Source organism: Microcebus murinus, chromosome 7 (genome assembly GCF_040939455.1).
Source record: "Microcebus murinus isolate Inina chromosome 7, M.murinus_Inina_mat1.0, whole genome shotgun sequence".
NCBI lineage: Eukaryota > Metazoa > Chordata > Mammalia > Primates > Cheirogaleidae > Microcebus > Microcebus murinus.
In genome coordinates, this window is record NC_134110.1 from 93330839 (window position 1) to 93351811 (window position 20973).

The 20973-nt window shown below is 39.5% G+C and overlaps 1 protein-coding gene across 1 annotated transcript in view; it reads right to left on the bottom strand.

The window, feature by feature from the left end:
* Window positions 1-353: 353 nt before the first annotated feature.
* Window positions 354-20973, bottom strand: part of NKAIN3 (sodium/potassium transporting ATPase interacting 3) — a 671237-nt gene continuing 650617 nt past the window's right edge. The window contains exons 6-7 of the mRNA XM_020288813.2: window positions 19988-20058; window positions 354-12339 (exon numbers count right to left, since the gene is read on the bottom strand). Coding sequence (XP_020144402.1) covers window positions 12286-12339; window positions 19988-20058 — 125 coding nt within the window. The 3' untranslated portion in view covers window positions 354-12285. The remainder of the gene's footprint in view (window positions 12340-19987; window positions 20059-20973) is intronic.

The following is a 20973-nucleotide window of genomic DNA, read 5'->3' on the forward strand; positions in this document are numbered from 1 at the left end:
AGAGACACCAGAGCAGCTGTCTGCAGTGAGCCATGGCAAGGTCCCCAGGTGCAATCTCAGAGCATCTGGACATTCTCCAGGGTGCTCGGAAATTCTTGGCAGAGGGACATATAGTCTGAGACTTTTATTGGTGAATGAAATAGGGGGTAACCCCCTGAAACCTGAAGAAAGCAAGGACATTTGAGACGCATGTCTGTTCCAAGTGCACTGTGATAGATACATACTATAATGAGGAAAAACACAGCAAAAGCAGTAGTCGTCGTCTACTTCAATGTACATTTTTATTCATAGTCGAAAAGAATAGTCTATTACTGCTAACTTATTGTAAATTTACCCAGAATCAAAGGGTTCGGAGAGACATAAAAAATGTATGTAGTTTCTATTAAATAACACTTTTTGGTCACTTTAGAATATGAGCATAAGGTACAGGTATTATACACACAAAAAACGTAAAAAGTAATTGTGAAAACAAGTCTTGTTACCAGTGTGTGTAAGAAAAAAGACATTCATTTTTTTCATAGGCTACCAACATCATATGGGATACTTTCATGACAGGATTTTACTTTGTCAATTAATTTATCTGGTAGCTCAAAAGTCTGTAGAAAAGAAGTTAATATACAGTGAAGTCACTACACAGTGTTATGGGACAGTAGAAATTCATATTGGTACAAAATATCATTCAAGATTTTTACATCGAGTTCCAGTGTCGATGTGGAGAGACATCTTGGTAGGCAAGCAATCTAAGGTTGAAGGTTGAAAGATTGTTCAATAAATGATTTCTGCTGGTAAAAAATGTTAAAAGTTAGAAACATGTAGAAATAGACAAAAGGTATAATGTTCTTGTCGCTCTGTCTTCTTACCAGCAATCCTTGCCTTTGAAATATAATGACATGCTTTTGGTACTTCCAGTATTTTCCATAAGATGGCAGAGTTGGCATTACAAACATGAGAGCAAACTCGCTTTCATTCCGTCGGACACAGCAACGTAAAGAGGCTTAGAGTGATTCTCATCATTTAAAAATTACTATTGCACTTTTGATAATAATAAAAACAATGATATCCAGTTTTTCCGACACATTAATAAACAATTATGGGTTTACCTGCAATTATGCCGTAGTTACATGGCATTGCTTTTCCTCCTTTAGCAAGCTCCCTTACTTTTAGTTACCTGTTCTGTGTGGTTTTGTTTAAACACTAACTGATCAAAGTCGTCCCTGTGGCACTACAGAGGTAACAAGCAAATGTCTATTGGTCCCACTGAAGCAGATAGCAGCCCTATTGTAGACTTGCTGTCTTGAATGCAACCCAAGAGGTCTTTCAGACTTGCTTTGGTTTGTTTAAAATGGGCTACTGGAGTTCTCGGATCTGTTACTCAGATCCTGAGCAATAGGGCACTTATTTTGTCTGTCCATTTGCTCTTTTATATAGCGTCACAACAAAAACTGTGGCACGCATCTGCCCAGATGCATGGGGACGTCTAGGGTTTAGTGGCTCCTTAGTGTCATAGAGTGAACAGGTGTTGGTTGGGAGACAGAGGAACGTTGCAAATAGCCCCTCCTTCCTCTTGGGATGGGTGGGGCTCAGAATCTGGAAGGAAAGCCCTGGCACCTCTATTGCGTTTTTGATTTGAGTTTCGGCTTGACTGTTATTGGCGTATGTGAATGCCTCTGATTTGTGTATATTGATTTTTGTAACCTGAGACTTTACTGAATTCATTTATCAAATCTAGGAGCCTCTTGGATGAATCCATGGGGTTTTCTAGATATAATATTATATCATCTGTGAAGAGTGAGAGTTTGATCTCATCTGCCCCCACTTGGATGCCCTTAATACCCCTCTCTTGCCTGAGTGCTATGGCTAGGACTTCGAGCACTATGTTGAATAGAAGAGGAGACAGTGGGCATCGTTGTCTAGTTCCAGTTCGAAGTGGGAGTGGTTTCAATTTTTCCCCATTCAGTATGATATTGGCCGTGGGTTTGTCATAAATGGACTTGATAATTTTGAGGTATGAACTGCCTATGCCTATTTTGTTAAGAGTTTTTATCATAAAGGTGTGTTGGACTTTGTCAAATGCTTTTTCTGCATCTATTGAGAGAATCATATAGTCTTTGTTCTTGTTTTTATTTAGGTGGTGACCCTGGCACCTCTAATCGGAGCTCGTGCAGATCAGGCATTTGCTCAGGGCCTTAAGGGTTATTGCACCAGCACCTCTAGGCTCTGCGCCCCCTGTGGGCAGACTGTCTGTTCTTATTTTGCTTTGTATCTCTAGTGCCCCCACAGTACCTCTCACATACTAAGTGCACGGTAGGGGTGTTTCGAAAGAAGGAAGCAGCAGCCATAAGTTGCCGCCAGTGGATACGGTACATTGTATGGCTTGAAGAAAGTCATCTAATCTTGTCTCGCCCATGTAGACGGCTTATCAGATGCTAGTATGGTAGCTACCTGCAGTGAAACTTCTAGATCAGTAGTATCTTCTGGTTATTGCCAGTTTAACACACCAGAGAGCAAATCAGTCTTATTCACGAATGAGGAAAAATCATGTCTCGGTTTCATATAAGCTGCTAATATCAACAGAGAAATTTCCTTTTACAGAGGGCTGACAGACCAAGAACGTGCCAAGAAGAAGCAAGCTTATTTTGAATGTAGGCGAGATCTTGTGGAGAATGACTACTTCCCGCTGAGAAAGCATGCCACACCCATGCTTTCTGTAAACACTTCCCTTTGCTGTGAAATATCCTAGGACTTTGATGTCTTTGCACCTGAAAAGAATCAGGGCATTCTGCTGGAAGAGACACTTTGGCAACTTCCAGGTGGAGGAAAATTTATCAAACGGGAAAATTCCAGAGAACTAATGTCAAGGCCCACAATCTTGAAAACCTATTCATTCTTCTCCCCCAGAAATAGCTTCTCACACTGCCTATTCAGAACATGCATGATAGATGTCTGTGGTGTTACTGATGCTTTGCCCTTTGAACCATTTTTAAAGAAGAGGCTTCTAACATGTGATTTACATCAACCTAATTATTTAAGAAAACTGTGATGACCAATGCCACCACATACTGGTGTGTGTAGGTTCTGCAGGAAATAGCTATGCCACATTGAAAGGGTGCCTGTTCAAACTGTAGACACTGAATATCTGTATGGTTATCAGAAAAAATTTACCAGCAGGTGAAAGTAAAGCATCTAATTTAGATAAAAGTCATTAATTAATAGAATTTTAGGACAGATAAAAGGAAACTATCTTTAGAAAGGGGTTCTTATTCTTAGTTCACACAAATAATATTTTTTATTGATAATCTGAATTAATCATGATATGAATAAAATTCTGTTTTGTGAAGCCATACAGTCAGCATTGGCCACAGGCTCTTACTTTAATTATCTTCATATAACTGTGGTTTAGATTTTTATATTAGTTTTCTATCTCTGTTCTTTTAGTTAGAGATAGTGTGTTTAATTACTGTCAATGGTTCTGCTATTTTATATAATATCTACTTTTCTCATTTTCTGCTTCTAATCTGTTATGTGCCTGAAAATTATTTCATTAAGATAACTAGAATTTTGTATCAGTTCAGAGTAGCCAGGACTTAAACAAAGGATTGCAGAACTTTCCTATGAATAAAATTCAAGAGTTTAAGAGTATGGACTTTTATAAAATCTATTGGGATAGTCAGAGACCTTTTTTTGTTTGTTTTCTGGTTCGCAGAAACAGAAATCTATCTTCAGGATAGATGAGAGTTGCCATGTAGCAGAGTTCTTGTTATGTATGAGGTCTCAGAAATATTTGAAAAGTAAGCACAACTGAGAAGACCATTTTTGTCTTGTTTCACCTCCAATGGCAGAAAGTCCTTAGTGTTTTCAGATCAGAAGTTCTCGGTGGGAGTGCTCACCTGTAAGTTATCACCATAGGATGAGAAATAGCTTTGTTATTCTGTGTCAGGCATTTTGCTTTAGGAACTGATGTGGATATTAATTCTTTTCACTTCAGATTACTCCCTACAGACGTAAAAGTATTTTGAAGTGTTAACACCCAAATTTCCTTTGAATTAGACAGGATGAAAAATGGAATATCTACGTCTTTCAAAGAAAATTAGACATATTCTTATTACAATTATCACTGATGCCAATAAGACTGGCCTTCCAGCAGCATCTGTCATATGACCTCATAGATTTGCAAGGAAACTTTAATAAACACTCTCCATTTTTCTTAAAGCCTGTAATTATTATGTGGCAACATATTTATAGATATGGAAAAGAGCAGCTTGGGCAGAATAAAGTCAAGGAAGTTTGGTGGCCATGAGCCCTATAACAAACAAGGAAAGAAGAAGAGGCCCAGGAGTTTGTCTTCTCAACCCTACCCTGAAACCACTACTCAAGCTTCCTTTTTGACAAAGGTTAATGCGACCAATGTAACCAGAGCTCAGAGACATCAAAGACTTTGCAGGCTTAGGAGCACAAAGAGAACCTTACAGAGGGCCAAGGGATCTCGACTTCTGGGCGAATTCTAGATAATTTGGCTTCCATTATCAACGGCCTTTCTCTGAGATGTTAAAAAGTCTAACACCAATCAACTGATTTTTTAAGGTCCATCACACTAAACAAGTGCTTTAAAAATAATAAATGGAATTAGTAAGCTTTGCTTGTCCTATAGAAACAAGTTAAGTATGCCACATGAATTGCCCCAAATGCTATTCTGAAAAGATATTTAATTTGGTGCTCCATACATTATATTTTGCCTAAAAATGTCATGCACAGAGAACAATTTTGCTTGTTTAGAGACATGACAAAAATTAAAAGCTATAGAAGAACATAAATAAATATTAATAAATTCATTAATTGGGTTAAATATGATGGTTTATAATAACAAAAACCCTAGACAATGCAAAGAAAGACTACATAACATAATGTGCAAGTTATGATGAAGGAACCAGAAAGCTAATTAACATTTACATACATAATGCTCTTATTTGTAGTATCATTATATGAATTCAGTGGGAATAATTGCAATGATTAGCCTCTTGGTTTCATATTAGATATGTGATCTCAGTAAACTATTTTGTAAAAATTCATTCAACAACTGCTATTTAAGGTTTAAAATTGATTTAAGAAGCCAGAAAGAGAAGACAGTAATCCCCTTTAAAAAGAGGCATAAAAGAAATGAAGCTACATAAGGCAGTTAAAAAGTGACTTTAAGCAATTCATTTGCAAAATAACTTCCTCAGGAACACAATTTTTAGAAGGGACTGACATTCAGCCGTTAAAAGTAAGCTATCTTCATGCTGGTTAGTGAAAAAACATCAGGAGCTTGTTTAGGGCCCGTGTCAGTGTGTTTAAACCAAGAGTAAAGAGGAAGGTGGCAGTTGGGACTGAGCTGTTCTGTCTTTCGGTAAGCAAAGAATAGTGATCTGAGGTCTGAAATTTCTTATTTGCCTTGAGAAGACAAAAGCAAACATGAAAAACAGCAAAGAAAAGACAAGACAAGAGCCAAAGGCCCTCTGGAAGGTGACTTTCTGATTCTCACAAGGGAGCAGAAGGAAAAGAGGCAGTGAGCCAACAGCAGGTGGCTTTCTATGGCTGTCCTGCAGCCTTGACAACCGGGGCCACAGCAGGCCCTGGCAAAACAGGCATCATGGTGGGGTCAGCAGCAAAGGCCTGGGTTAGTCAGGACTTGTTACAGGTGATGGTCACCAAATGTAGAGGAAAGAAGACTGGACCGAGAACTTTCATAGCAGCCCTGATGGGACATGGGGCAAAAGCCACTGCAACTATCAGCCTCAGTCTCCTCATCTGTAAACTGGGCAAATGGAATTGCTGGGGTCCTTTTCAATGCTAACATTTTATCTTATAGAGAAACAGCATATTGTAGTAGACATCTTATCTCTTTTAACTTTCATGTCCTAAAATAATCATTTTCTATTTATCATCTAAGGAAGTGGGTCACATGGCACATTTTAACAATGTGATTGTTTAGAAAATGGTATACTCAACTGTTGAAGTTTGTGTGCAGATGTGCATGTACAACATGAATAAATCACCCAATCTTGTTTAAATCACCAGTGGTCACTGCCAGATTTGCAGGCACAAGGTATTAGGAAAACGTAACCAGTATTTTTCAGTGACCGAAATAACTTTGTGGGATATTGTTTAATAAGTGGTACCTAAAGATATCTCTGTTTCTCTGCTTCTGTCTCTCTCTTTCTCTCTCGTGCATATACACACAAACACACACACAAAACAAGCCTAGGAAGAGTATATAATAAAATATAGTTACCAAAAAATTTTATACTTTTTCCCCAATTATATTTTTTCTTAGAGAATTTAAATACTCATTCTACTCTAGCCAATATTACGTTCTTGAAGAAAAATAGATGAAGGTAAAAACAGGCTCAACTTTTATGGAGAGACAATAACAGAAAAGGAAAGATCAAATCCTTCTCACTTATCCATCCTGCCCCACCTTTTTCAGCACTGAGGTCCATTATGTGTTTGTCAAGTTGAATGACTATAAAATGATATTTCAGAAGAGAAGGTCCTACCAAAATAAAATAGTTTAAGTGTTATGACCATAAAAGAAGTAATTTATTATTGTAGCAAGACAGTGAGGACCAAGCAATAAATCAGATCAGCTCTTGAAATTTAGATTCAATTCCCAGAAAAGAAAAGGCAACCTACACTCTGCAGAATTATGGGAAACACAGAACCATCTTGTGCTGCAGATTCATTTTTCTTTCTTTCTAACCACAAAGACCAGATAAAGAAACAAGTGAGGCAAAAATTCTTATTTCACAGATGTAATGATTCCTCACAGTACTGAAGCGTGTATGTATATTTTTCTATACTGTGTTATAATTAAAGTACTACACATAAAAACACTATCCCAAGAAATCATATCAATTAGTTTGAACTGTGTGGCAGAGACAGCTAGGCATTCTTCTATACATATTTCTCTTTCTTACGAAGAAATGAAGCCCCTGATTTTTAGATGGGCACAGGTCATTAAGAATAAAAAACTACAATTCCCAGCTTTCTTTGCAGCAAAGTTTGGGAGGAACCAAGTTTTGGCCAATGAGACGTAAGCAGAAGTAGTGTGCACACCTTCTGACATGTTCCCAGACTGACAAGGTTGTTTGACAAAGCAAATGCAAAAAGAACTACACAGATTATTCGTTTCTTCAAACTATTTCTTAGCGACTTGGAAGAGGAAAGGAAAACATGCCTTAAATGGAAAAGTAATTCAATGATTTCAGTCAATCAAAGAAACAAGAACAAAACTCTGAGTTAAGGATTGACGCTGCTCAAATCCAAATTAAGTAGACTTTTAATTTTGAATTCTTCCTTCCTGTCTCCCTCTTCACTCCTTTTCTTTCCCTTTCTTTTATCTCATCTTCCCTCCCTCTCCTTCCTTTCTACCTTCTATTCTTTTCTTCTTTTTACTTAATTTAGCTCTCAAGTTCAAGCCAAAGTATGTTTTATATTCTTCAAGTATTTCACTTTTTTAAATGTTTCACATTCAACATGATTCTTGGTCTTTACATGAATGTAAATTCAAGGAAGATGATTCGATTTTCACCTGACACTAGATTTTCTACAAATACCAATATTAAGAGGCTTTATCAATCTTCAAGAAATGGCACTTTTTTCTTGGTCTTCGATAAAGAAACTAAGCTTTTTTAGGCAGAAAAAAAATGCTACTTACAAATTTTGAATTTTTTGATAATTCCATTTTTGAGAATTCTTTATTAATAGATATATTCTTCTAATATTTAAAATACACCAGCTTCCTTTCTACACTGTATGCCATGCATTTACATGAGGAGTAATTTCCTCCATCATTCTACTTTTGGGCATAACATTCTTAAGTTGTGGAACTACTTATCACCAATATTTGAACATGACTCTTAGACACTTCAACAGACCTTCTATCAAACAAAGGTTACAGATCACTCTTAAATTAGAAGGAAAAGAAGGAAATATTTAAAAATTCCCAGACATCAAAAGTTTCTAAGTTTTAAAAGATCAATTATTTGTATTTTTTCCTACTTAATTCAGCTATCCCTTGAAAGAAAGCTCCTTGGGTGAAAGTGTCAAATTATTAATAGAACATTTGAATTCTAATCAAATATAAAATTTCTCCTACTCACATACTAAAGCAACTCAGAAATGGTAAGTGAATATTTGCTTTAAAAAAACAATCAGCCAAAACAGTCTATATTTTAGGACACCATGAATTTCTTAACTAGGTATAAAATGATGATCTGTTTATTCTTGGCAAGATTCCTTTCTAATTTGCAAATATTTAAAAGAGCAATTGTGGGTTTTGATTTTTAATTTAATAAAGTGTTATGATGCTTCTCTTCAGCTTTGCAATGTACATTTTAGTTCATTCTAATGAAGACAACTTCCTCTCAAACAGGAGTGACTCCTTCATTGAGTGAAACAGATGGCAGCCTTGTCATATTTTGTTAGATCCAGTTTCTTGATGCTAGCTGCCTCCCTTATTTAGGTCTATAGGAATAGCAGGATTTATTTTTTCTGAAGGAAAAAGCAAAGAAGTCAATATTTTGCTAGGGCAAGTTGTCTAGTTGTCTTTAAAATAAATGAGCCAGCTACCTTCCAGATTTAAAGTGGTATGAATGTGGATTCTCATTTGAGGGACACGTACCCTCACATTATGTGGCAGGCAGAAGGGTAAGATACTTGGCAACATACTCGTTGTTTAGAGATTTTTCCTAAGAGACATTTGAGATTTCTCTGATGTGGACTGTTCCACACCCTAAGACATTTTCTGACCTTTGGTAATTCTCTAACCCTCCCTGTAATTCTCTTGCTTAACTTTGGCTGGCTTTGAAACATGACTAGAAGCTCAAATAAATAAAAGCTAAGCTGAACAGCATCCCAGCTGCTAGTGGTGACACACAATGTCAGTCAAAGACACTTAAGAAAGGGTGAGTCATTTACACAAGATAGAAGGCACGGCCTGCGGAAGGTTTGTCCAAGGCTTATAAGAGTCAATGCTAAGGTGGCTCAAACAGGAACACTGGCTTTCAATTTTCCATTCTACGGTGCAAGTCAGTGTTAGAGGCTAAAGGACAGTGGATATCCTATCTTCACTTTCACCAAGATCAGTTCTGAGGAGAGCTCTTAACCTGGAGCTGCACTCTCTCTCAAGATGGTAAGACTCTGGTAAATGAATTCAGGCTAGGGATGCATTCATTTTCCCTTGCACTGACCAGACACACAATTGCATATAGAGAAGCCAGATTTGGCAAGAATATATGGTATACACAGTGAACATGTCTTTGTTGAAAACCCTGGACATGCACAGTGCAGACTGGGTTCTCTAGACAAGCAGGCAAAAGCAAGAACTGGAAATGCTCACTCCTATAGAGCAGCAACCGTGATGGTGTCATGCTGGAATTATCCAGATTAATGGGTAACTGCCAAGTGTTGTCGCACAATTCTACACTTCTTTTAATCCACTTGTCTTAAGTAAGCAAAGCCTCTAAAGAGTAGCCAGAAAGATGAGATGCAGGGAGAAGAAAAGAGAGCAGGAAAGGAGGTGGGAGTTGAATCTAACCTGTTTCTGATGAGTGGTCAGTTTTCCAGAACTTTAGAACAATCATTATAGATTGCTAGGGTTGGAAATTGAAACAGTTATAACTTCATCACTTACGAGAAAAAAGATTAAAAATAAAAACACATATACCGTCTTAAGTAGTTGCCTATCTACACTGAATATTCACAGAAAAATCGCTAATGTAAGGATTTCCTCCTCAAACCTGCTATCTGCGTTTAGACAAAGCTTAGGGCTCTGTAATGCATCCTAGAAGTGTGTACAAATTCACAGGAAGATAAAACAAGAACAAAAGTTACCATTGTATTATTTTGTGAAATGTGAAGTATGCTATTACTTGTGTGTGTGTGTGTGTGTGAGGATAATGAAATAATTTTAAACATCTGAATATTAACTTTATCCTTCTGTCTTACTGATTTTCTACATTTTTAATATTATTTAGCTTTTTTAACAACAACAATAATAGCGATATGTATTAGTTTTGGAATTTGAATATAAAAGGTATTTTTTAATTAAAAATGCATTTTTTAGTCTGCATTATTTCCAGTTGCTTAAACATGGCCAATTTTCTTCAACCACTTTTTAAGAAACAGGAGTCTGTTGTTTCTGTGGGCTTTTCATAGCTCTTGAGTGGGTGGCAAGAGCTCCAGACAGGGTCCCACTTACTGTTCCGACATTATTAATAATAACTGCCTCTCTTAATTATGGAGTGCTTCACAGTTTACAGAGTTTGTTTTTTTTTTTTTAATTTTTCATCTAATCCTCACCTCATCCTTGGGAGTTAGGGATCATAGTTGCACTTCATAGATGAGGAAAGCTTCAGTGCTGAGATGTGAAACACAAGGCCACGGTGGTGGGTTGGGGCCCAAACCCCAACTTTTGCCCTCCCTGTTCTCTGTCCTCTGGCCGTGGCTCTTGCCCCTCTGTACAGATGCAGGGCCCTGGACAAGGTCACTAAATCCTCCAGGCTTCAGGTCCCTCAGCTGCAGAGCAGTGGCCTGGATTCCACCATTTCCAAGGGCCCTGCTATTTTTTCTTCATTTGAAATTGGGTTTATTCAGTAGGATGAAAAGGGATGGAGGTTAGTGAGTATGAGCGGACCCACAGGCTAGCACGTAAAATAGGCCTCCAGAAAGCCCACTGGGCTTATCATGAACTTGGAGGAACCAGGGCAAATTTTGTTGCAGCAAGTTCTGATTTTTAAACATGAAATCTATGGGCTTCAAAAGAAGAAGTAGGGGCTGGGGGAAGGACATTTACACACATACAAAAATTTATAACAATTTTAGGTGGTGTCTAGACTGACTTCTTAGAGATTCATAGACCAAATTAACATCCTCTGTCCTAAATGGTGCACTTTGGCTGCTAAACAAAGTAAGCAAAACTTATTTTCATGTAGAAAACAGCGATTGACAAATATGGAAAAGATGATGTAAAAAGAGTACATGCTTTATATTGAGAACAGACAAAATTAATCGTGCTGATAAAGCTTAGCACAGTGGTTGTCTGTGAGAATGTGGGAACTGATTGAAAGGGGGCATGAGGGAATTTTCTAAAGTAATGGAAATGTGCATTTTGATTGAGGCCTTGCTTACATGGGTGTGTACATTTTTCAAAACTAATCATATTGTGCCTTTAAGATTCGTGCATTTCACCGTATGTAAATTTTATTCCAATTGAAAAAAAAAAAACAACCGTGATGTGTTTTCAAGACAGTCCTTTTTTCCACAGAAAATTGTATTTTCTTGGTTATTGAGATGGGGTAGGAGAAAAAAAAGTTGGTGTTGTTCAAACATGAATATCTTCTTTAGAAGTATTTATAGAGAATCCCATCATATTTTCACACTCCTTTTGGATATCCTAAGAGCAAATTCCTGATTGTAGACCTGTGGTTGTGATTTCTATCCTATGAGCTCATGGGAACTGTATGTATAGATCTGACACCAGTGTCAGGAGTGGGATGAAGAGTAGAAAATATGGACCTCGGAGACACCCACATTCCCTCCTAAGGGGAAAAGGGTTCTACTAATCGTTTGACTCTTCCATGTACCCATTATATATATATGTGTGTGTATATATATACACACACACATATATATATTTCAGAATACAAGAAGAATGAGATATCATGCACAAATCTAAAAATTTAGATTGCCATAACATTGTCCTGGGTTTTGAGAAGTCAAAAGCAAAGAAGGACTCTATGTTTTATCTTGCGGTGTTGAAAAATGATCCATACTCAGTCTGAAAGTTGGATCCATTATTTGTACTCATTTATCAGTTGTCACAGAGTCTGCCTTTGTGTCCGACAGCCACAGATGATGTCTGCCGAGGCAAATGCATCAGGCCTAGACCACCTTCAGCAGTCAGCAGTACTGACTTAACATCTCAACCACACATACTGATATTTCATAGAATTGACCCTAGAAGGTTTTCACAGAATTTTTTTCTTCATTTTTGCATGCCTCACATTAAATATTGTTAGAAAACTAAAAACCATTCTTTTTTACAAGTGTTTATATAAGAAGAAAATGACTAAAAAAAAAATCCACCCAAGCACCTAGAACTCATCTAGTGAACAATGCTAATAATTACACAGGCTGTGACCAAATAACTCCATGGTCCGTGGGAAAGCAGGGAGGCACAGCCGGACCTCTGGAAGGAACAAGAGGCATGTCGGATCCACGGAGGCGCTGTCAGTGGTGCTTTGCTCCCTAAGTCAAGTTCAGCAGCCGAATTTCGGAGTCGATGTCATTACTTATTTCGACCTAAAACAGAAAATATGAATTGTTTTAAAGAACTTCAAAGTTGAAAACTAAATAACCTTTCTATTCATACAGGCCTTTTGAAATATGACATAGCTTCCGATGCATCTTGTGCTGTCTGATCGCAGCAATGAGAAAGCTAGAAACTTGGGCCTTCCTGCTTTCCAGATAGGGCATAGTAATCGTGGATTGGTTCCATGGAGGAGGAATGCCAACCACACAGCAATCGCAAGGTGATATGGGGTAGTTGCCATTGGATGCCTTGGGGTAAAGATAACAGGGTCGTAGTGTGTCTCCAAACTCCTAGATACACCCCTAGCCTATTCTTCCTACAGCATCCTGTTGGTTGAATGCTCAAAAATCATCCTGCTCTGGCTTTCATACCACTCAACCATCCACCTATGTCCCTTACATACATCCATCCTGTGATGGTTAATTTCACGTGTCAACTTGGCCAGGCCATGGTACCCAGGCGTTTGGTCAAACACTAGTTTAAATGTCACTGTGAAGGTATTTTTTTAGAGGTGATTAACATTGAAATCAGTAGACTTTAAATAAAGCGGTTACCCTTCATAACGTGGGTGAGCTCACCCAAGCAGTTGAAGGCCGTAAGAAAAAAAGACTGAGGTCCCTGAGAAAGTTGCTATCCTGCCTCCAGACTGCCTTTGGACCAGAGCTGCAATGTCCCCTCTTCCTTGGGTCTCCGGTCTGCCAGGCGGCCCTGCAGATTCTGGACGTGCCAGCCCCTATAGACATGTGAGCCATTTTTTCAAATCTCTCTCTTTCTTTCTCTCTCCTGGTTCTGTTTCTCTGGAGAACCCTGACTGATACACATTCCCATCTGCAGTCACTCTTGCCTCCACACTTCGGACAAAGACTCTGCATTTTCCTTATTTCCTACCAAGCCCTAAGCCTCTGGCATGGGAGGGCTCTGGCCTCTGCATCTTTGCGTGGTATTAACCTCAACATAGTACCTGTGGCATAGTTGGCACTTAGTAAGTATCTGTTGAATACTTTTGCTCTCATTGATTCTCTCATGTGAAAAACTCTTAGCTAACCCAAATCCTACTCACCGGTGAAGGTTCAGTTGACATTTCTTCTCCTCTGTGAAGACTTCCACTTCTACCTCAGCCAGATTGCTTGCTCATCCTGCTAAGAGCAACTCTTACGCTATCAGCTGTTCCCCGCGTGCAGCTAATAGCATCCGGCTTCAACATTAATTGTGCTCTAATTGGCTCACTCAGGCATGTAAGCTTTCTCCTTCTGACTAAATTACAAGCCTCGTTCCAATAGAGACTGTGTTTCCCATTCGTTTCCTAACTCCATCTAGCAACTTCTCCTCCACTAACTCAGTTCGATGACTGTATGGCTTGGAGTGGAATTTTTAGTCATAATTTGAAATAGTTGAAAACATTTCCAACTTTCCAGCTTCGCTTTTTGTCTGCCGCTCTTCTCCCTGCAGATCACGCTCCCTCCCCCACCTCCTTGGGACTGGGGTCCTCCTGTGCCCTTCCTGTTTTCCTGGCACATGTCCTCCCTGGTCTATTTCTCTACATTCTGAATGACAGTCTAAATGTCAACTTCTTCGACTCCCTGGCATTTTAACAGGGATTTAAACGGAAAGATAAAAGGATGAGATTTTAATGTTGGAATTCTACAGTTTTACACAGCCTTTAAGTTAGAAGGGAGATTCAAGGTTCTAAAGTCCATCCATCCAAAAAGTTAATGCCAGTGACAAAAGGAAAGAGTTCCGAAGCTAGAGAAAGCAATGAGCCGTAAGTGCCACCAAGTCTGTGCTAAGTAAGGCAAGCACACAGGGAAGCCCATTTCTCCTTTGGGACAACTAAGAAGGTGCTGAGTGCATTACTGTTGTCATGCTCTTGAGACAGCCCCAGAGAATCAAGGCCTCCATAAGTGCCTACGTTCCCAGGGACCGATGCGACCCCCAGGGAATAGAACTCCACGGTTGGTAATGGGAACAGTGAGGCAGCAGCCATTGCTAACAGCAGATCACAGTCACCCCACCCTGCGTGCCACAGGGGACAGACAGCTCGCAGAATTTTACATGGCTCGGCTCCCCCTCCATCTAGATAGATATTTAAAGTGTGAAAGCCAATCAAGAACAAGCGAAAACAGGATGGGGACAGAGAGTTATCATTTTATTTGTCTTTTGGTGTCTCCAGCCACAATTACTAACACATGGCTGGTGATTGTTGGTTTTTAAATCAGGGTTTGAAAGCACATCATACACCTCCCCAACCCCTCCATGGGTGCACACACACAAGCACACACACACACACACACACACACACATTGACACACACACACAACCCTGATTTGCCCTACTTGCTGGTGCTTCATCTAGATCCTGTGTGTGCAAAATGGCCTGCCGCCAACATACTATAAAGATACTGATACAAAACAGCTGTTCCCAGGAATGAGCGGATAGAGGTGACCACTTCTGCATCGGTCCTACAGCCTGACCATCCGAGGTGAGTTTCCTGTGCGTCTGGACCTTAGAGACAGACGGCAGGCAGGGAAGGCACCGGTGGAGCTGGCTGCAGTGCCAGCCCGAACCAGGGATTAGCCTGGCCTGCCTTCTGGTGCTCAGCAGCCACTCAATCAGCAGCGGCCACAGAGCATGTAGCGATTTCTGTGAAGAAAAATCAGCCTCCAGCAAAGGCAATCAGACAAGTCAAGCTACCAAAGAAAAGTCAAGTTCTTATTTGGAAGCCTTAGAAAAAGATTTGCTAAAAGTGGTGGGGGAAGCTCAGGGTCAGCTTTTCTCATCAAGTCTTTCTTAACCACCGTCACGGGGTGTCTTCCTCATGGAACTTTCCGGCACCATCAGACCTAGCCCTACCTTTGCTGTAGAACCCGGTCGTGGAATTCCAGCTGCTGTCTTTCTTTGATAAATGGCCTTGGTCTGATTATTCTTGTGTGAAGAATTACTGCTACATGGAGCTTAATCATCCCATGACCCAGTTGCTAACCATTTTGATGGAAATACACCAGTCGTGATTTTGACAAACTTTAATTTCATTGCTCGCTATGATGTTCTCTGAGATCCCATATCTCTTTCATGGCTGTATGTGTTTATGCTATGATAATTTTCCTCTTGAGGGGTGCATCTGCTTTTGTTAGCCTCTCTGCTCGGCACTACTGCTGCCTCCACTATAAGCCAAAGTGTGGATGTCCTCGTGAAAGCCACTGCTGGCCGCTGGGATCTGTGATCTTGTGAAAGAGCAGGCCTTGCTCTTTCCTCTCAGGAGAGGCACTCCCACGGAGTGGCAGCAGTGATAGCGGAGATCCCGGTTGCATTTATGGCAAGAGTTACTCCCCCTGGCTAGCAGCTGTGGCACAATGATGGCCCCCAGCACAGGCTACCCCAACCTGTGTGTCACATGTCCCCAAGCCGGGCCCAGACAGCAGCCACTGAAAGCACCTCTGTAGCTTTAGGTGCAAAGAGTCATGTCGTTCGGATGGCCAAGCAATGGTGCTGAAAGTCTCTTAGCATCCTCACCAGGAGCTAGTAAGACTCCTGCTCTGTTTGGGATCTGCTTCCCTATACGTTTGCTTATTTTATGTGAGAACTATGGCAAACACCAGATTGGAGAGTCATGAGCTGCACCTTTGTCCTCCGTAGAATAGCCAGGAAGATCAGCCTTCATGCTGGGGACACCTGTTTTCTTCTGCTTTATTTCTTTAAGACAATTTTTAGAGCAGTTTTAGGTTTGCAGCAAAATTGAGAGGAAGGACAGAGAGTTCCCATATACTCCCTGCCCCTGCACCTGCACAGCCTCCCTATTATCAACACCCCCCACCAGAGCAGAACATTTTTACAATTGATGAACCTACATTGACACGTAATTATCCACTCAAAGTTTACATTAGGGTTCATTCTTGGTGTTGTGCATGGTATGGGTTTGAACAAATGTACAAAGACATGTACCCACCATTATAGTATCATATAGTATCATAGAGTAGTTTCTAAACATCCTCTGTGCTCCATAGTTTTGTCTTTTCCAAAATGTCTTACAATTGGAATCATACAGTGTACAGCCTTTTAAGTTTGGTTTCTTCCACTTAGTAGTGTGCATTTAAAGCTCCTCCATGTCTTTTCATGTTGTGATAGCTCATTTCTTTCTAGCACTGAGTAATATTCCATTGTCTGGATGACCACGGTTTGTCTGTTCACCTACTGAAGGACACCTTGGTTCTTCACCAAGCTTCAGCAATTGTGATTATCTGCTATAAATATCCATGTGCAGGCTTTTGTGTGGACCAAATTTTCAACTCCTTTGGGTAAATAGCAAGAAGCTGTATTGCTGGCTCATATGGTAAGAGTATGTTAATTTTGTAAGAAACTGCCAGACTCTCTTGAAAATGGCCCTACTTCTGCTTGGATAAACTCCATATCATCTTACAAAGTTAGCTCAAGCATCATTTCCCAGTAAAGCCCTTCCTCACCAAGTGAGAAGTAACCATTCCTCTTTCTGCATAAAATTGCCTTGGGGATATTGTTTTGCATCTATTCCTATGTAGGTCTCCCCTCCTAGATCCTTAGTTGCTGAAGGCCAGAGCTCAAGTATTATTTGTCGTTATATCTGCAGTACTTAGGACAGTGGCTAGGAAGTAATCAGTCAATGATTGTAAATTGAACTAAACTGATTTATGTGATGTAATGAGTGATCCTTGATAACTTGATATCATTGCATTAAAAAGAAAGAAAAAAAGCACGAGAGACCAAATCCATATGTGAACCACCTCATCCCTATCACAACCCCACCACCAGTATAAACACACAATTCGACTCTGGTCAGTGAAAAGATACAATTTGTGACTATGAGCAATGACTTACTCCAACAGGAGAATTAAGGCTTCCTGTACACTTCTGCAGTATTATCTGTGAATGGCTGTTGGCTTGTAGCTGCCCATATAGAGTTGAAAGCTACCTGTTCACAGGTATATGCCTGGGGATATGCTAAAGATTCTTCTGATTCTCTTAAGAAAGTGGCTTCCTCCTAAAACCTGGCTTTGCGCTCCATGGAGATTAAATAGTGTTAATGAAAGTTAAAAGCCAGTGTTCCCTCTCCTCTCTAATAATTTAGTACAGAAGGTTGGATTTTTCTGCAAGCTGTTGCTGCTTGGTGATATGGCATCACTGAGCTGGGTACAATGCAATCAATACAAAAGCCTTATTAAAAGCAATCAAGCAGGCTGACAGATGCTGCCTGGATAAATGCTGCCATATTTGCACGCTGGTGGGGAGTACAGATACTGACCTCTTAAACTGTTTCATGCACAAAGATTTCAATTCAGGCTTAGTTTGATCTTTCAGATTCCTGCTTCCTCCTTGGTTGAAAGGCATTCCATATTCATCTGACATAATGTGCATAATGTGTCAAAGCAGAAACTTATTCTCTTGCTTTATGTAAAACAGTAGCCTGTAGTTTATGCTACATTCAGCTAAAATGGTACGAGGTCAGCAGTGAACAGGGATGTTGAGAAAGCCCTTTGAGGAGAGAGCGGAGTTGATCAAAGCCTTTTAGGTGATCTTAAAAGGATGTTTTATGTGTTCTCGATTCGCAGAGATGGAAGTGACTTTAGAGAATATAAGTGGAAGTCATTTGCCTCTGGGCCATGCCACAGAACACCCTTTTGAGGTACACAGGTACGTGGACGTCCATTTTTAAAACTCATTCAAGAAAGGAGATTCCATTATCAACATTTATCAATTGCAGTTTTTAATAACCTTCCCTAATAGAAAGATCTCTCTTATATTGCAACATTTTTCATATTGCAATTTCTCTGGTGAGTTATTTTTTTCACAGTGGAGATGAAAGAAACCATTCGTCATCCTCTTATCACAAAACAAACATAAAAAGACTCTCCAAGTCACCACTAGGCATTGTTTTAGTTCTTTTCTCACTTCCAATGCACTGATCATCTTTATTATTGTGACAATCACTGCCAAGCTCCCCAAATCCACAAATATCAACTTTTGGAGCACATCACTTACGAGCACTCAGTAGCATGAGGAATGAGGTGGTGACTACTTGGCTGGAGTGTTATATAGGGTGAATGTTTTTCCAAACTGGATTTGCTTTAAGAAGCCAGAATTTATTTAAACATCTATCATGTGACAGGCACAGCGCTGATTTGAGTAGCTTGTGAGCTATGTGTACTTTAGATCATTCTCCCAGAATACAATTAATTTAACATGGGGGCCGGGCGCGGTGGCTCAAGCCTGTAATCCTAGCACTCTGGGAGGCCGAGGCGGGCGGATTGCTCGAGGTCAGGAGTTCGAAACCAGCCTGAGCAAGAGCAAGACCCCGTCTCTACTATAAATAGAAAGAAATTAATTGGCCAACTAATATATATATATATATATAATTAGCTGGGCATGGTGGCGCATGCCTGTAGTCCCAGCTACTTGGGAGGCTGAGGCAGAAGGATTGCTTGAGCCCAGGAGTTTGAGGTTGCTGTGAGCTAGGCTGACGCCACGGCACTCACTCTAGCCTGGGCAACAAGCAAGACTCTGTCTCAAAAAAAAAAAAAAAAAAAAAAAAAAATTAACATGGGGAGGTAGAGGAGCCCATGCAGGCTTCTTAGAGTTTCAGTCCCCAGAGAGGCCGGGTGTAGGGGTTGCAGCTCTGGGAAGGAACCACTGTGGAAAAGAGGCAGCAGATGGAGCCTTTCATATGTTTGTTATACCAGCGGCTGTTTTGCATAATTGCCTCTATCACCATGATGCAGAACATGGGCCGAAAGCACAGGAAGATCAGCTGAGCAAGTCCGTTATATCAGGCAGGGTGGTAGTTGTGAACTATCCCAGCTCCACGACTTTACTAATATTGGGACATTGAGAAAGCTGCCTCACCTCTATGAGCCTCAGTTTCCTTATTTATAAAGTGGGAATATTCATTAGTACATTCCAGTGTTTTCATGAGGATTAAGTGAGCTGATATATGCAAAGTGCTTGTTGTGTGCTATTTATTATTTTATACATTTGTCTATTTGCTACTTAGAATTTTCTAGGAACGAAATCACCATATCTATTTCCATGTTTCCTAGTATTTCATCCATCAGGTGACCAAGATTCCTTCCTTACGCTCAACTGAAATCCATGCAGTGTTAGGTGTTTTTGTTGTTGTTATTGTTGTTTGACTTCCTTTCATGTCCTCTGGGGATATAGAAAACTTGTTCCTGAACTTGTTAGTCAAAAGTTTGATTGCTAGGAACAATAATAGGCAGCTTTCTATACACTATACACACATTATGGACAGCCAGGGTTCCTTCTCCCCTTGCCATACTGCTGCGTTGCCCAAGACACGTAGTTAGTCTTCATTTCTGCACACTAAATAGTCTCACTTTTTTTTTTTTTATCAATTTGGCAATCAATTATTGATACCTTAAATATGATAAAATATTATTTTGGAACTATAAACCATGTCACCTGCTTCAAATCCTTTCTGGAATGAATAATAATAATGATAATGTTGGGTTACATGTGAAAGGTGTGTTTTAAATATGAGTGGAAAGTTAAACCAATGATTAGTAGTAGTAGGTTCAAATTATTTCAGGTTTGGTTAGTTTTGGCCAAGTTAGAAGGATTAATATTTTTTTGTGTCATCACACCTTTACTTACAGGTTTAACAGGCTTTAACTCAACATGATCCTGGTAGTAGGAGTGTGTATCAAGTCCACCTATGAAATCAACTGAAAATATAACCCAATATGAATAAGTGTGTAAATAAAAATACATAATACTAAATGTTTAAAGTAGAATACATTAAGAATAAGATTAAGACAAGTATCTATTTATTTAGTGTAAATGACTCCTAGAAATACTGTCAGTGAATTTTAGGAAACATACAAAGATCCAGGACTCATAGGGTCTGAAAAGTCAGTTGTTATTGGTTTCAGTAAAAAATAAAGTAATATTAAATAACATACGATTGAAAGTAATGTGTTTGTCCGTAGGCATACACACATGCCCTTTCTCCCTGTGTATGAAAAGATACACTTTTCTTCTTTTTGCCAGAATCCATATTTTTCCGTAGGAATATTTATTGCATCATTAGAAAGGCCTTTAAGAAGCCACATAATCCTTTTCCATGCCTTCTGTCCTCAAGCTATCTGTGAGAAATGGACATCTGCCTTTTGCAAAGGTTTCATCTCCTCCCTGATAGCATGATACTCATCTTGCAGTCTGTGTAGACTCCTAGTCTTTGTAATGTTCTTTCTAATTTCTTTTTATTATGATCAAGGTCTCAATCTCTTTTCTACCAAGTCTAATATACCTGGATGGTCTTTGTTTCTCCTGTTCTATGGATCATTAAAAATATTAATTACTATAAGCCAAGCTTTGGTTGCATCATAACACTCTAACATTAGCAGATATACAGGCATATAGGAACACTGAACTCTCAGGTGTGTGTATGCATGCCTCTGTGTGTGTGTGTGTGTTTTCAGGTACACAGTATGCAAATACTGTATAGTATTCCCAGCTCAAGATAGCATTTCAGTGAACTGTGATTTAGAGAGAGATGAATTAGCCTAGAAGTTCTACTGAAGCATTGACTAGCTGTAGCCATTCTTGCCAATCCCCTGACTTGCTCTATTCTCTTACCT